The sequence below is a fragment of the Engraulis encrasicolus genome, chromosome 22 (assembly GCF_034702125.1).
Source record: "Engraulis encrasicolus isolate BLACKSEA-1 chromosome 22, IST_EnEncr_1.0, whole genome shotgun sequence".
Taxonomy (NCBI): Eukaryota; Metazoa; Chordata; class Actinopteri; order Clupeiformes; family Engraulidae; genus Engraulis; species Engraulis encrasicolus.
This window is the reverse complement of record NC_085878.1, coordinates 41,781,240-41,799,736: the sequence shown is the minus strand read 5'-3', so window position 1 is coordinate 41,799,736 and position 18,497 is coordinate 41,781,240. Positions and strand designations below refer to the sequence as shown.

At 44.3% G+C, this 18,497-nt stretch overlaps 1 protein-coding gene across 1 annotated transcript in view; it reads right to left on the bottom strand.

The window, feature by feature from the left end:
• LOC134439183 (protein kinase C-binding protein NELL1-like) overlaps window positions 1–18,497 on the bottom strand; it is a 289,261-nt gene that overhangs the window by 186,637 nt on the left and 84,127 nt on the right. The window contains exon 5 of the mRNA XM_063189062.1: window positions 5,677–5,773. Coding sequence (XP_063045132.1) covers window positions 5,677–5,773 — 97 coding nt within the window. The remainder of the gene's footprint in view (window positions 1–5,676; window positions 5,774–18,497) is intronic.

Below are 18,497 nucleotides of genomic sequence, written 5' to 3'. Positions count from 1 at the left end.
TCCACAAAATCAAAATCAATGCAAATACAGCTCAATACCAGCTTCATCTACTCTCATGATGGATAACAGAGATATACGCATACACAGGGCTCTAAATTAATACCCGTCAACCTGCCAAATGCGGGTTAAATTTCATTTTGGCTAGTTGAAAAAAATCATCAAAGACGGACAAACAGACACAAAGATAAACAGAATGGCGGAGAGATACACAGACACAGCATGACAATAGAGTGCAGAAGAACGAGGGACAGAGACAGAGGGAGAGGCAGAGAGACAGAGAGACAGAGACAGAGGGGGGCAAAATTCATAGAAAAGAGAAGAGCAGAGATTGGAATGAAAATATGACACATAGCGAGCACAAAGAACTCCGACTGAAAGGCTCCCCCTCTGCTGCTATTCCAATTAGAGCCTCCACACACACACACACACACACACACACACACACACACACACACACACACACACGCACTCACAGACACACACACGCACACGCACACACACACACACACACACACACACACGCACACGCACTCGCACTCGCACACGCACACGCACTCGCACACGCACACGCACACGCACACGCACACGCACACCACACACATACACGCACACACACATGCACACAGAGCTGTTTCTCACTTTAATCCTTTGTCTTCCACAGATGTTACTAATCTATATACGCATGGAATATTATTGCCAGAAAATGGAGCCTTATCTTGTCCACTGCTATTATAAAACACGTCTAAAGTTTCCTTTTTCTTCTCTTGTGTGCGAAAGTGCTCTTGGTCCTTTGGAATAATCACCCTGCGATAAGGATAATTTATTACAAGACTCTTTTTCCCTAGAATGGTACCACTCGGGACATTTTGACCACTCGCAGAGAAAAGCGCGGGGTACCTCCCGACCCAAAGTCATAGTTCTTGTTTTATTCAAAGCCTCTTTAGCATGTCTTAGTATTATCTCTCTCCGCACAAGCAGTTGACTTGGGAAGGGTGTTACAATGGCTGCCCGGCACAGCCCATCCCTCTCCCTTACAAGTCTAAGACAAGGCTCTTTCAGGCCTGACTTCCTAGTGAACACTTTATGGCTCCTCCGTGGATGGTCTAGACTCTATTGTAACCTTTATCTCCTGTTCAGTAGCCACTTCACCTTAACCCTGTTGAAAAATGCAGGAGGGGTTGAAGGAGGATACATTCTGAGCTAAATTTACAAGGGAAAACCAAGTTGGTGGGGGGTAGTAATTAACCAGTGCTCTACCCCATCCTCCTCCATGACTGAGGTACCCTGATCATGTTTCCGTCCCGTCGCATTGCTCCCTTGGGGCGCCATTGAGGGCTGCCCCCTTACATGGGTGAGGCATAAATGCAATTTTGTTGTGTGCAGTGTGCAGTGTTCACTTGTGTGCTGTGGAGTGCTGTGTCACAATGACAATGGGAGTTGGAGTTTCCCAATCTGGCTTTCACTTTCACAGCAGGAAATTTGAGGGGAATCAATATGAGGCCAGGTGATAATAATAATAATAATAATACTTTCGTTTTATATGGCGTCTTTCAAAACACCCAAGGTCGCTTCACAGAGCATCGTGTAGGAAAGTGTGAGTGTGTGTGTGCGCGTCAGTGTGTGAGCGTGTGTGTGAATGCATGTAAGTGAAAGTGCTTGTGGAACTAGCAGCCATAAGCCTCCAGGAAGAGGTGTGTCTTAAGTTGTTGCTTAAACATGGCCAGTGAAGGGGCGTTCTGGATGTGGTCGGGCAGATTGTTCCAAAGAATAGGAGCAGCAACATGGAAGGGAGGGACCCTTGGAAGAGGACCGCACACACACAGATATTGATTCCTTTCAAGCTGATTGGATGCAAGGTGATGGTCATGTGTGCCTGTGTGCGTGCGTGCGTGCATGTGTTTGTAGCTGTGGGTGTGTGCAAAAGACATACTGTGGGTCATCTCTCTCACCACCACTCTCCTCCATTGTAGACTACAGCAAGGCTATAGGGGCGTTGGAAGAAATAACTTGTGCTTCACCTGGCTGTTGCAGCAAGCTTGCAGATGGACCTTGGTCTGGTAAACCTTCTAGAAACAGTCTCAGATGTTGGGTCGATGGGATCCAATCAAAACCCTCAAGTACTACACAGTATATGTTACAGTATCAACTTAATTTTAAAAGACTAAGTGCTAAATTTGAATTAATTATATGAACTATAACTCTATCACTGCAATGCTTTCATTTAGTGGTGTGGATCGGCACTGCCCTCACGATCCGATTCGATCACGATTCGGGAGGTAGTAGATCCGATTCGATTCGATTCTATTAGATCCAATCCGATCCGATCCGATTCAATTCTACAATGCATTGCAATGCATTACATTTCTACTGAACGCAAAGCAAATGTTTAATCAGCCATGATGAGGCAATACAAGTAGTCAGATACTGAGCAACAATTTATTGGCTGTTTTCTGTATCAGTCTGTATCAGTCTTGCAATGTTTTGAAGTGCTTTTATTAAATTTAACATTCATTTGCTCCCGAAATATCCATCAAAGTAATTGAAACTTTAAAAAATTGCCGGATCGATTCTGGAACTTGCCGGATCGATTCTGGATCGTCCATGCCCCGCATCGATTCGGATCGCCGAATCGATCATTGTTGACACCACTACTTTCATTTGTCATTGTATTCTACCTTTTTCCAGACCAGGGTGGAGTGATGATAGGCAGGTTGGCCAGACTGGCTTAAACACAAAATTCAATGAAGCACCACAGGCAACCTTTTCTAAAAATGTAGAGAAGCTCAATGATTCTTCAGTTCATTACTGTGACCTTACCAAACAAGCTAATGTGTCTTCAACATCACAAATTGCTACATTGTAACTATAGATGGCCAGGTGCCCCTAGGCTAAAGGTTGCTGTGGGCCCCGCCCCGAAGGCAAATTTCGCCACAAAATTGGCTGATTTAAACTATAAAGATTTAAAACTATACTTGACACGACAGATGAACTTTTCATGATTACATCTCGTCACAATTCTGCAATTTTGTTTTTAACTTTTGGCCTACCCTGGCAGGTTTGGGCCCCTAAGCTTCAGCCATATCCAGCCTGTGCATTGATCCAGCCCTGCCAATAAGCAATGGTGCCTGCTGAGAGAGAAAAGTAAGGACAGAGGAGGATATGAGAGGAGCGAACTACCTGCAATCATCCATGCACCTCGCTAGGCAACCAGCGCACCTCCGCTAGACACATTAGCTAAGGTCATTAGCGCTAATCTAAATTATTTTAGTACTGATTGCTCCAAATGTTGCACACATATTGTGCCTTTTAGCTACAATAATGGCACTCGTGAAGTTCGGGATTAATTATCATATCAATTACAGGTCCCAAGCTGCACACTGTACACACGCACACACACACACACACACACTCCGCTCCTCTTCCTTCCACACATGAAACCCTTCAGTGGTCTCTGGGTGGTTGCACCATCTGGATAGAGCAACAAAACACACTGCAAGGATTTGGCAGACGGTGGACAGACACAGGGACACACATGTATACGTGCATACACACACAAACAGAGAGAGAGAGAGAGAGAGAATACACATATAGACACAAATGCACAATACACTCACACACACACACACAGAGAAACACACACACACATGCGCTCACACACACACACACACACACACACACCAACGCAGTCTCACCCCAAGTAGTCAATTTCTGACTACCTTGGACCAGACTGCAATTTTTGACGTCTTGGGTATTCCTTCCACGTCACATTTTGACTATGTGGCCTAACCCTAAACCTATTCCTAAACCTAACCTCAATGACGTTATGCTGCCACAAGGGGGCGCCTTTGAGGACATAGTCAAAATGTGACGTGGAAGGAATACCCAAGACGTCAAAAATTGCAGTCTGGTCAAAGGTACTCAGATATTGACTACTTGGGGTGAGACTGTGTAGCACACACACACACACACACACACACACACACACACACACACACACACACACACACACACACACACACACACACACACACATAAACACACACACACACACACACACACACAGGGTGTTTTCACATCTTACCATGCACATCTGAGCACAAGTGGTTGCTTATACCTTAATGTCACAGTGCAGTGTGTGTGTGTGCTTTTCAGGAACATGTGTGGACGCATATGTTGTCGTTCAGGACACAGTGTTCGCATTGATCCATTGCCACCTGCAGCTGCAGTGAGGACAGAGGAGTGCAATCGATACGCTTCTCCACCAGCATGAATAAGAAGCCAAATGCACCAGCTGATGGGCCTGGTCAGGCAGCGCAACCAAAAACAGCTGGGACCCGTACCCAGACCCAGAGACACACACATTCACACAAGCACACACACACGCACGCACGCACGCACGCACACACACACACACACACACACACACACACACACACACACACACACACACACACACACACACACACACACACACACACACACACACGCACACGGTACCATACCGACCCTACTCGACCCCTGTGATAAGGGCATTATCAGTCTACTTGAGCTGGAAGGAGACCATGTGGTTTTCCTTTAGGTATTTCATAATTGAAAACCATATGACCACAAAAAGCGTGGTAACACTTTATTTTAGGGATACATCTATTAGCACTAATACATAAAATGTTAATGTCTGTATAAGCAACTTCTAAGGCATGTACTAAGCAAATGCTAAGGCCTACTAGGGCCTTACTAAGGTTAAATTGGTAATAAATCCCTTATTGTGCATGAACAAGACATCTGCGAATACATGCCTAACAAATGTTTGATTTTGCTTTGCACATGCCTTACAAGTTACTTTTACAGGAACATTGTATCTATTAGTGCTAATAGATGTATCCCTAAAATAAAGTGTTACCAAAAGCGTCTGTATAAGTACAAATATAAGGGCAACTAGATGTGATGAAAACACAATAGCTTTCCAGATCGCAATCGTGGCCATGACGACATAGAACAGAAAGGGAACGGTGAACTCTAACATGAATGAGACATATATAGACATACAAACATATGGCATGGGCATACACATATGGTACATACATAACACCAAGCATTCTTGAATAAAGCACAGATTGCGATGTAACACTTGTTTGCTTGTCATCCACCTGCAAAGACTATAGCATACACCCAAATGAAACTTTGCTTCTGTTTGAACAATATCTCCATTACACACACACACACACACACACACACACACACACACACACACACACACACACACACACACACACACACACACACACACACACACACACACACACACACACACACACACACACACACACACATATACACTGTACTGCAGGGCAAAGCAATTCTGCAATGTTTCCACTTCTGGCCAATCAGTGGCCCAATGGCAGGTGGGGGTCCCTAGGCTGCAGCCATATATAGCCTGAGCGTTGATCCGGCCCTGAATGCAGTAAGTATACGCTAGATGTGGGCTCCAAACATGGCCCCACGCATGTTTCAAATGCTTATCTATAGCTGTGAAAAACAAATGGTTTCCCAAAGAGACATCAGTCTCAAATTTCCCTTCCCATTTTAAACACTAGAATGAAAGGCCTTCGACCCAGCCTGTATTGTGAGTTTAAGTAAAAGTATATACTATGCAATGTATGCGATGTGCCATCTCACCTTGAAGAGGCCGTGCTTGTGGCTGTGCTGCCCGAGCCATACTCCACTTCCAGGTGTCAGGTTCATCTGGGGAGGGTCTATCACTCGCTCATATATCCTGGAAAGAAAACAAAAAGAAACGTCTTCAGAGACACGCACATGAAAGACCAGATGCATTGCATACACAGAGAGATATGCAACTCCCCAACTCCCAATTGGAACACACACAGTATCTATCTATCTATCTATCTATCTATCTATCTATCTATCTATCTATCTATCTATCTATCTATCTATCTATCTATCTATCTATCTATCTATCTATCTATCTATCTATCTATCTCTCTCTCTCTCTCTCTCTCTCTCGCTCTCTCTCGCTCTCTCTCTCACACACACATACACACAGCCGGAGCCCTATTTGCAGCAAGACTGACATATTGCCATTCTAAAGGAATGATTCATGTACACAAGAGAAGCAAGTAGAGCAGAGGCGAGGCGAAGATGCAACTTTCTTGTTGACAGATCCAGCATGTGGACTGAGATACAGTACGGGTCATCTCCCATACAAAGGGCGGCGGCCACAGAAACAGAGATCCAATAAGTGTAAATAATACCAGGCAAATCCAATAGCGGGACTGGGTAGTAGTGTGTATATGTCAATTTGCTAGTTCTTCACTTCCTGCAGTGGAAATGGGATCTGCCAGCTGAGCAACACCTCTCAAGCATGGCAGACTTTCACACACACACAGACACACAGACACACACGCGCGCGCGCGCATGCACACACGCAGGCACAGGTACACACACACACACACACACACACACACACACACACACTCACACACACACACACACACACACACACACACACACACACACACACACACACACACACACACACACACACACACACACACAGACAGGCAGGCACACACACACACACAAACAAAAATAGACACATCCACAAACAAGCACACACCCTCAAAAATAACCTCAGCGGCCCCAGACGTGGCTCAAACGGCTGGGGCTTTGACTGGTACTTTCAGGGACCAGGACTCGATTCTGGCTCGAGGTGATTTCCAGATTCTCTCATACCTCTCTCTTCCACTCGTATCCTGTCCCCATCTCACACTGTCCTATCAAATAAAGAGTAAAACATAAAATCACCCCGGACAGTGGTACGGGCTGTCATGGGTAAGCGGCTAGGGCGTCAGACTGGTAGCCCAAAGGTTTCCGGTTCGACTCCCGACCCGCCAGGTTGATGGGGGGAGTAATTAACCAGTGCTCTCCCTCATCCTCCTCCATGACTGAGGTATCCAGAGCATGGTACTGTCCCGCCACACTGCTCCCTTTCGGGCGCCATTAGGGACTCTCCCCTTTGCACGGGTGAGGCATAAATGCAATTTCGTTGTGTGCAGTGTTCACTTGTGTGCTGTGTCACAATGACAATGGGAGTTGGAGTTTGGAGTTTCTCAATTGGGCTTCATCATCTCCACTACAACCCCTTTCATTACAGCCCTGACATCAACCTTCATTTGCCCACACGGGAAAATGCCAAACATTAATGGACAAAGTATCCAGACATTTGAAACTAGTTCAGAATGATGGACATAAAGGATCTACAGACAATTGCATGTATCCCAGCTAATCTACTGTATAGGAGGCAGTCTGTTGCTATATGTGGCTTGGCTATGTGCTCCTCTTCAACGGCGATGGAAATGACCAGAGTTGCAGAGAATCGACAATACAATACGCCGACTTGACTTGACTTGACTTGACATGAAGATACAAACAATGCCCTTTGAAATGTTCTGTGGCTGTATACGGTAGATGGAGCAGAACATATCAGCTTGCTGTATCTAAAGGAAGGCTTTTAAAGCTTGTGTGTCTCATGAAAGAGGACTGGTTAATTATATGAGCTACTGTGTGCAAGTCCCTAAAATAGCCTACATAGGGGACAATCACAAGAGCTTATTGTGAAGATCCTGAAGAAACGTATTGAAATGTTTTGATGAAATCACACAATGATGTCTACAGGCAAAGCGTGCTGGTAGTCTGTGTCATTCAGAGGGTTTTATGGCATCAAATACAGTTTCTGAACACTTTGCATTGAAAGGACTTTTTACATACAGGTGAACTTCTGTAACCTCTAAAACTACCCTTTTCGCAACTGTGAAAATGCTACAAAATAGACCGAAACAACGCTTACAGGCTTAAAAATACACTGCGGGTAATGACTGAAACAATAGCCAAAACTGTGGGGAATCATTCCACCTTGAAACATGAGCCAAGTTGCAAAAAAATATATCATTTTATACCTGCACTGTACAGTAAAGCTCACCTGATCTGTCACTAGCTTTCCGTAGCGGTTACTGAGCTCTGCTGTGTCTGTGTGCTAATTATTATAAGTGGAGACTGTTTGCTGAAGTATTCTGTAAACTTTGCCTGAGGTCGCAACACGCTCTCGGCGCAGTACTGCATACTGTCAAAACTGCACACAATAAAACTCTGTCATTATGGCTGCAACAGGGTAGCAAGTAGCAAGAGGTGGAAGTGGTGGAAACATTAGGCAAACCAGCATTAATAAGGAGTACGGAAATGTCTCTCATGCGAGCAACAGAGAGAGAGAGAGCCCCCTCCGAGAAACCATTATGGCTCATAGACGTCAGCAAAGACAACTGGAGATCTTTTAGGCCAAATGTTGGTGATAGACAAACAAAGGGAAAAAAGTAAATTTCACCCTTTAACGAGTAGAGAGACAAATGGGTGGGTTTGAATAACTATTATTTTCAGGGCAAACAAAATTAACTTAATGTAGCTCACTTCATGCATAATCATCCCAAGGGGTAACAATAATGTGACCAGTGAGTGAGTGTTCAGCATTCTCTGTCAGTCTCTTGGTAAGGGCTTGTTTCCATAGTGATAACGGTGTAGCTTTTTCAAGAAAGAGCAAAACTTCTTACTATTGCATAACACCAGTTATACTTACTATTGCTAACACCAGTCATAACAAGGAATTCTTAGCATTATCAATCCAACTCTTTTAGCTCCTCTTACCTTAACTCTCTCTTGTCACCAGATATAGCAATGCATCCTCAACATGATCAGCCAGACTCTCTTAGCCTTGGGGTGTCTTTCTGTACCAACCAACACCTCTGTGTAATTCTCTGATTATGCAGTAAAACTAAGGAAGAACAAAAGTACTTTGTGTTGCCTAATATTTCCACCACGCAGTTATACTGCACAGCGAATGCTCAGTCCTTCTCTCTTGTTCTTTGTGCAGAGCCAGACAGCTATAATACAAGCAGGCAGCATTTAGTAAACAATCCCACACAAACACAAACAGCAGCAGTGGCAGATATGCTCTGCTTCCACTGAGGAACATCCCATTTAATAAGCAGGTAGCAAATTAAAAATAACAAACAGTGCGTCGGTAAGGGCAACAGCGTCTCGTTCCATCAGGCTCGGCTGGCGATGGAGGACAGGCCATGAGAGAATCAGGATGCAGGGCCAAAACAGTGTGTGTGTGTGTGTGTGTGTGTGTGTGTGTGTGTGTGTGTGTGTGTGTGTGTGTGTGTGCGTGCGTGCGTGCGTGCGTGCGTGCGTGCGTGCGTGCGCGCGCGCGTGCGTGTCTGTGCTTGCGTGCGTGCGTGTGTGTGTTCAGGGGTTCAGGGTAGAGGGCCTTATTTATACTTTCCTTCATGACCGGCTGAAAGGGGGCCAAGTCTATTTTAACACGCCTCCAGTTAACCTTTCCAGGGCCTGCGCTGGACCTAGATCCCCACGTGAGCAATAGAGAGAGGCTGCAGTGGCATCATCTCACTCGATAGAGGTAACAATAAATTACAAAGAAAGAATAGGATGGAAAAGAAAGAGTGAAATAGAGGGAAGCAAGGGGAATGATGAAGAACAGGACTGGCCACAATGCTGCATTATGTGCCAACGGATGCAGAGATCTGGTACAGCATGTTAGCGGGTGGAACACATCCTCATCTTGCCACTGGAAATAACACTTATAGCAGGGGATACTAAAAAACCCTGGGGTGCTGATGGAGCACACGGGAGAGGAGAAAAGAGAAGATGGGAGGGGTTAGAGATGGGGAGAGGGGAGCAGAATAGATAGAAGAAATAGGGGAAATAGAAGGAAGAAGGGAGGATAAAAGCAGAATAGAAAGAAGAGATGAGATTAGATGAGAGAAGAGGAGAGAAAATAAGGACAAAGAGAGAGGAAATGTGTACAGCAGGAGAGAGAGAGAGAGAGAGAGAGAGAGAGAGAGAGAGAGAGAGAGAGAGAGAGAGAGAGGAGAGAGAGAGAGAGAGAGAGAGAGAGAGAGAGAGAGAGAGAGAGAGAGAGAGAGAGAGAGCAAATAAAAGGGATATTCAGGTCAGCTTTTCTACATAATGACCACCAGCTGAAGGGGAAATGCTGCTTCTGCCATTGCGGATAACAAACTCTGTACGTGGGTCTATGGTGGGTTTTTTTTTTTTTTTTGCTCCGATGTCAGGTGGCACAGCAACACCTAATGCCCATAAATGAAATAGTAATTGGTAATTCATGCACTACAATGAATATGTTTCCTGCACAATCCACTGAAAACAGAACAAAAAATCATTTAATCCACAAAATAGTGGTACTAGCTGTGTTCGCTAAGTTGCTAAGTGTCTTCTTTTATTAGCTGTGGTTGCACCACCCTGACATACAGTATGCGCCTCCTGAAACACCATTGACGCACAATCTGAAAAGATATCCCATCAAATCACAGGGGTGGTATTTAGCATTAATCACGCTTTTGCTGTTCTCTGGAGTGCTAATGAGATTGACTGGCTTGTTAGGATCAAACGTGGTGTATTCTGGTGTTGGTGCTAAAGAAAGACCACTTCAAAGCATTCCTTTGCTCAGGCTGCAACAGGGGTTGGACAAAATAACCTACAGGTGAAAGAACAAGTTTAATCTCTCTCTCTCTCTCTCTCTCTCTCTCTCTCTCTCTCTCTCTCTCTCTCTCTCTCTCTCTCTCTCTTCAAAAAGAGATGCTGTGCCATCATTGATGACTCGCTTCTAACAGTAACAACCTTATTTTGAACACACAGAAATGATCAGAAAAGCCAAAGTCCTTGACAGTTGTTTTACAGTATGTAACTTTTGTAATGACAAGGTCTAATGTAGAGTATGTGCTTTTGCGTGACTGACTTCTTGAACATGCTGTGTTATACTGGGCTTACACTGTGCACTTTTTGGCCCACTTTTGCCACAATTTGTCAGTTACACAACTTTTTGGGAATCGGAACGATTTCTGGCTCAATCCGAGGTCAATCGTAGGTCTCACATCGTGTAGTGTATATGGGGTAACAACATGTGATTTCACTTCATGGTGGTCGTAAGAAAAAGACCGTCGTGAGACAGGTTAGTTTTACCCTACTGATGATGTGATGTTGCAATGGTAATCCTGCTCAGTACGAGAGGAACCACAGGGTCAGACATTTGGTTCGTGCGCTTGGCTGAGGAGCCACTGGTGCGAAGCTACCATCTGCGGGATTATGATTGAACGCCTCTAAGTCAGAATCCCTCCCAGACGTAGCGATACCCATGCATCTAAGTGTTTCGGTTGGTCTGGTGAGCAGAGCTGTTCGTGACCGGGTCGGGGTGCGGCAGGAAAAGCGCCGCAGCTCTCCGCCACTCTACACCTCATGTTCGTGAGGAACCAGGTGCTAAATCACTCGTAGACGACCTGATTTTGAAATCCTGGTTGCCCCACATGAGTGAATCATACAGAAGCAGTGCTATGACCAGATTTAACACTACATTTCTCACTACCCATGTACAAATTCCCAGGTAAGCGTCACTCGCTCTTGAGCGCATCCTTGCCTATACCTCAGGTGCGCAGTTCCCTTCCGTGTTTTTGTCATCTTTAGTTCTGTGAATACCCACGACTGAAAATATCGCACCATGTAAGCACCATGTACCTGCCATCAGGTTGAAAGCATCAATCACAAAGAGAGAAATTCCTTAGCATAGGCGTTCTCTAAATTATCAAAATGCAAATTGAAATCTCCTGTTACTATAAAATTTTCAGACTACATGCAAATACTTGACAACAGTTCCCCAAATTCATCGAGGAGAAGTACATCAACACAACAACCACAATGCCATACTGTGCCAAATCCCCAACACTACCAGCAAGCCATGGCCTGAGTCAGAGGTACTTTGAAGACGACAATGGCATGCAGCAAGATAAATGGTCTGGCGAAAGGCAGCATAATATGCTATAGTATATGTGTGTGAACATAAATAATGCGGACAGATATGTATACCTGTAGGCAATTATAAATATGGGCTGACCCAATCATGCGTCAGCTGTAGGATATTTCCATTTCTATACTTTACAAAACATTACATTACACTTAGCTGACGCATTCATTTATTCAAAGCGACTAACAGTTATTATTTGTCAGGGTATTGGTTACAGTCCCTGGAGCAATGTGGGGTTAGGTGCCTTGCTCAAGGGTACTTCAGTCATGGATGGAGATAGAAGAAAGACCAGATTGAAAGACCAACTCTCTAACCACTAGGCCATGGCTGCCCACCATGTAGATTTTGGCATGTGAAAGCCATGGCCTAAGTCAGAGGTACTTTGAAACGATAATGGCATGCAGCAAAATAAATGGTCTGGAGAAATGCAGCATAATATGCTATAGTAGCCTATAAGTGTGTGAACATAAATGATGCGGACAGATATATCTGCAGGCGATTATAAATATGGGCTGCCCCAATCATGCGTCAGCTGTAGGATATTTCCATGTGTATATTTTGGCATGTGAAAGGAGCCATATTTGAACTGAGTCGCTCAAGTGAGCTCAGCTCAGCACATACATACAGACACACAGACAAACTTACACACACACAGACATAGTAGTCCCAGAGATGAGATGGTTTTATTTATGTGATTGCGCCCAAAAGGTTTATTAGTCTTTTCTGGTGAAAAAAAGTGTGAGGAATTCAAAAATCTTACAAACCCAGAGGTCGGCACAAATTCACAATATTCATCCGAAAGTCGGGTACCGCCTACTCTCCGTGTTGCGCTCTTTGAGAGACTGGCTTCGAGTAACGTGTGCCTTTTGCGCGACCACATTAATAAAATCATCTCATCTCTGGGACCATAGTGGCTGGATAGCAAAGAAAGTAACTAGGAAGACTGAAGGGAAAAACATTTGCTGCCCCATTAGCCCTCTCTGAAATGCTGAGATGCTGAGTCGGTTTGTCCGCAATCACTCCCCTATTATTATTCACCTTTGTTGGCAAAGAATGGCGGCCATTACTTGTCATCTTTGTTGCCATAAGACTGTGGCCATCTTGTTTGAGTGCTAAGACGAAATAAAAGAAATAAAAGAAAATGAATAAACAATACTGTGAAAACAGCAAAGTAAAAGAGACATGACATGGGGCTACAGACAATATACAGTTTGCTGGACCGAGATGCAGGCATATAAAACAGGTGTCTGTCGGAGAAACGCATCAAATGAATATTTCACTCTTGCCTCCTCTTACGGTATCGTGCCCTCAAACAGAGACGGTCAACTTTAGCACACAATCAGAGCTGCCGCGCAATCACATTTCGCTAAAGGGCATCTACTGTAGCTGTCTCATTCTCTTTCTGTCTCTTTGTGTGTCGGCGTTCTTGTTCTCTCTCTCTCTCTCTCTTGTCTCTCTCCCACTGTCTCTCTCTATCCATTTTGCCATCTCTCTTTCTCCCTTTCTCCCCCCCCCCTCTCTCTCTCTCTCTCTCTCTCTCTCTCTCTCTCTCTCTCTCTCTCTCTCTCTCTCGCTTTCTTTCGCTTTCTCTCTCTCTCTCTCTCTCTCTCTCTCTCTCTCTCTCTCTCTCTCTCTCTCTGATGGTATCAGAAACAAATGCCAGCTGTTTTCTTGAGAGGCTTTTATCAGTTCATGAAGAAAAAATGGTGGCGGACAGGTATGACAGTGGAGTCCACTGGAGCCTCCAGAGCCGCTTCAGAATTGGCATAATAGCTTTCTGGGCCAGCTTGTTTTCTTTTGCCATGAAACATGTTACTTCTGTCTCTGTTTTTTTTATTAAGTAGTTAGGAAATGGATCGCACTCAGTTTTTTCTTCATTCTTATTCTTTTGAGGAAGGCTCTTGCAGCCGAAACATATGTCAGTCCCTGCAATGTTTGAATAAAAAGAAATAGAATAAGAAAGAAAAAAATGAGTGCGATCCATTTCCTAACTACTTGATTACTTCAGAGACGCACCGAAGAGACGGAAGAGTGCGGTGTGTGGAAGATAGCCCTGTTTTTTTTATTACAAAGGAAGAGTATCAAAACAAATGCCAGAAAAAATGCCAGCAGTGCAGAGCTACAAAGATAATCCAGAATGTACTCAGGAAGGCACTGCCTCCAAATATTTTTTTTAAAAATGACTTGATAACATTCAAACTGAAGACATGTTTGTCTCAAGAAAAATGACTTTCTGACTTTCCTGACATTCATATTTCGTGAAATAGTTCTCTTGCTTTTCCGGTGTACAGATAGTGTCGCTTCCTCATCTATTTAGAGGAGACAAAATCACATTATCCTGTCAAATGAGGAGACAACAGCATAATTCACACACCGATTTACAAAACAGAAAAAATAATAGACCAGTATAAGATAAGTCCCAGCGATCTTGCCCACATCCAACATCTGAATGTGCTAAATGCAACCTGCTCTAACCACCTTGTCTTCCACCAGGCTGACAGATTGAGTCCTGCGAGCGTCAAATCTGATTAAACAATGGGCCTCCGCATTCGAGCATGTACTGTGGGATACAGTCTGTAGAACATAGCCTTAAGGCTTCCAGCAATGATGAAGCCTGTGAAGTGCTTATGGCTACAGAGGCTTGCTGGCTAGCCTCCTGGGAGTCCAAGGATGGCTATCACATCACTCTACACATACTAGTCCAGCCATGAGAGATGTGGACCTTTTTTATCAGGTTATGTTTTCAGATGTTTGAATGCTCAGAACTGACTATCCATTATTAAAAATATATTGCAAGTCAAAGTTTTAATATGAATGATTGATCAGTGTTTTGGATATAAGTCTACTGAAGATCAGCCTACAAAGGTATATTCACAAATTAACACTTTTAAAAACGGAATAAATTCCATCCATTTTTAAATAAAGACAATCCTCAAATTTCTAGGGGCGAACATGAAAGCAAATCATATCTGATTAATTATTTAATGTTGTTAATTTAATGTGTGATATACATGTTTTTAATGTATTAGTCCATGTACTTCAAGTTGTTCTGTTAATGGGAATAATTGCAGCATGCTGTTTGCTAAGCTTGTAAATCCCTACGTCTGGTTGGCCGACTTGCTTTGGCCCGTCAATAAATCACAGGAAGCATCAAAGGCTTTGGAGCCGCCCCGCTTCCCATCTCTTACCATCCCATCCCATCCCTCCATACAGTCCCAGCAAAGAGAAAATCAGTTGCAGAAAAGGGATTTCAATTTACGAGCCATTGACATTTTAAGTTCTCCTTTATTAAGCACCGTGACGGGGGCCTGGGGCATTTGTCATGGGACAAATTTGTGGCAACGTTTTATCTGCGGTCCAGGGTCGTTTATCCGGTTTTACTTGTTCTGCTGAGTCTCCCCTATTGATCACGAGGCCTCTGGGCCACACCTAATTTGCTGGTCGAGAGTGTGAGTGAGAGTGCATGAATGCATGATGCATGAGCCCAACAGGCCAGGTGAAAAAAAAAACATCCGCTGACGGGTGTTTCAAGGTTTAGGGAAGTGCAGTTCAGAGCTCTTCAGCAATAGGCTACAGTAATTGCTCTTGCTCGAGAGCCAGTTTACATCACAAATGATCTGAACCACTACTCTGCTGTAAATAAAACGCACTGCTGCAACTCCCCATCTTCAACCCCCACCATTCTCTCTCTCTCTCTTTCTCTCTCTTTCTCTCTCTCTCTCTCTCTACATGTGTGTGTGTGTGTGTGTGTGTGTGTGTGTGTGTGTGTGTGTGTGTGTGTGTGTGTGTGTGTGTGTGTGTGTGTGTGTGTGTGTGTGTGTGTGTGTGTGTGTGTGTGTGTGTGAAGTAAGCAAAATAAGCAAAACCCCTTCACCTAAAGCAACCCACAGTATTGAATAGCTGTGTATGTTTTTTGTCAGCATTTTCCTGCGTCTGCAGAGTCTGCCATGCCTTTGATGTTTTTATACAGTATTAGCAACGTGGTGTACTAGCTGAGATACATTAGAAACGAGCATTTGTAATGCAGAAGAGCACATTTAGTATTACGAAGAGCTCACACAAATGCACAGCTATTTGGTATGAGTGCCTTCACTAGCTTCCCTTTTTTATTGTATGCATGTGTATTTTATTGTATTTTTGATGTGTGTATTGTAATGTGTCCAATGTGGGCCCTGAGCCTGTAATAAAGTTTATATATTAAGTTGGCCTTGGAAAAACATGGTGACAGGTTTGAATCCTGAACCCAGGAGACATGGGTGGTCTCCTGCACGAATGGCTGATGTGCAATGAGCAAGGCACCTAACCCCACACAATCAATTCTCTGTATAAAAAACGGCAAGTCTCTTTAGTGTCTGCTAAGTGTTTTGTACTCATACATTATCACCCAGTGAGCAGACGGAACGTCTTCTGATTGGCTGAGCAGGTGTCCTTTATTCCCCGGTAGCAGGACACCTATGATGTCATGCGGGCGTGTGGGCGTCCAAGTTGCTTCTTTTCTAACTTTCTGGCGAAGTGCCGTTACTAGTTCTATCGCATCTGGTTGTCCAGTCAAGACCGCGTCGTTAGTTCTATCGTATCTGATTGTCTACTCAAGACCCCGTTACTAATTCTATCGCATCTGGTTGTCAAGTCAAAAACACAGTCGTCAATTCTATCGCATTTGGTTGTCAAGTCACCCCAACATTCTGCGCGAGTCTTTACATGCCTCTGATAGAGGCGCGTCTCACTAGATTAGGAAGTGTTGGCCATAGCAACGTAGGCCTACCAAGCGCAGTTGGTGAATCTACTTTCTCACAAAGCCTTAGATCAACATATTAATAAATGAATACTTAAATGCTGGTAACCGGGTGATAAGCGGAATAGCGGCCTTCGAGGTGTCCCGATATCAAGGGAAAATGGACTTGGCGAAGCGAACAGCCCTTCGGCTGCGCCGTCGGGCTGTTTAGAACGCTCCGCCTCGTCCATTATTTCCCTTGATATCGGGACACCTCGTCGGCTGCTATTCCATACGTATATCAGCAAGATAATGTTGTTACAGCAATCCCTTCTACATGAGGAAGACTGCATCCAGTGTTACCTTACATTACAATTACATGATGTATGCAGCATTACACTACATTAATTTTGTCCAAAGCGCCTTGCAGTTATTTTTCAGGGTATTAGTTACAGTCCCTGGAGCAATGTGGGGTTATGGCACTTCAGCCATGGAAGGAAGTGAAGGGATAGGACAGGTGGGATTTGAACCTACAACCCCGAGATTGAAAGACTCCAGATTGAAAGACCATCTCCCGGACCACGCGGCCACGGCTGTCCATGGCTGTCCATGGCTGCCCAGTGTTCTCTAGGGTACATTGGTTTTCACTCAAAAGAGTGAAAGCAACTGGCCTTTTCTTTGGCATTTGAAGATGTTCCTTTCATGTTTTTTTTGCGGCTCCTGTCTGATGTTACAGGAGGGAAACCAGAGAAGTCACTGTAGTAGGCCATTACATCATTTTTACATTTGCAAGCAATGTTGGAGTTCTGGTTGACTTGACGCTGTGACTTTGAATGAACTTTTAATCCCAGGAAGTACAACACTTCTTACTCAACAATTCAAAAGCTCACGAAGTGCAAAACAAGAAGTGCAGACAAGGCAATGTTGTAGTCGCCTGCACTGTATTATTTAAAACAGAGCTGTGAGAAGCGAGCTTCCTTTGCTCCTTATCTGAGCATTGAGGCATTTATTGAGTCGTCATAAAAGATGGTGGGCGGAGGGTGGAAGGGGAGTGAGATGAGAGAAGGAAGATGAAAAAAATGAAGAGGGGGGGGGATCAAGTGGGGAGAGAGAAGAAGGGATAGAGAAAGTGAGAGTGGAAAAGCAAGTGAAGGAACACAAGCACAGGGAGAGGAGACACACCAGGCAGTGGATGAGAGAAAGGGAAGGAGATACAGAGATAGAGAAAGGAAGTGAGAGAGAGAGAGAAAGAGAGAGAGGAGCGGAAGCGAGGATTAGACACAAGATGGGAGTGGAAGAGAGCAGAGAGGGAAGCAGAGACAGAGAGAGAAGAAGTGGGACAAAGAGGGGAGTGGAGAGCATGTGCTGTGTCGGTGATGTGCTGTGATGTGCTGTGCTGAGATGTGTGCCAACACAGGTTCTGTCTTCACTTCACAGCGTTCATTTCATTTAATGCTCCATTATCCCGTAATGAGTCTCCTCTTCACCTAATTATGTGCGTCCAGTACCACTAGTGCCTTGATGCCTGCCCCTCCCAGTTAGCGGTGCACGGCTAGGGAAGTGGACCACTTCTGGCTCTGAGCTCTATGCAGCGAACAATGGATAATGCTGCCGCCATGCTTAGACAATAGGGTGGGGTTTGCTCCAACCAAACCCTTATAAAAATCGACCATATTTTTACTGTAGTAACCATGATTTTACCATGGTATGTCATGGTTACTCCAACCAACCATAGTATGACTATGGATTATCTGTGGGGTTTTTTGGGTAACCATAAAAAACATGCTTCCTGACTATGAAAACTAACCATGGATCATGGTTATTCATGGTTTTCATGTTTTTTTCAGCATGGTTTCTGACTATGGTTTAGTGTGATGAAGC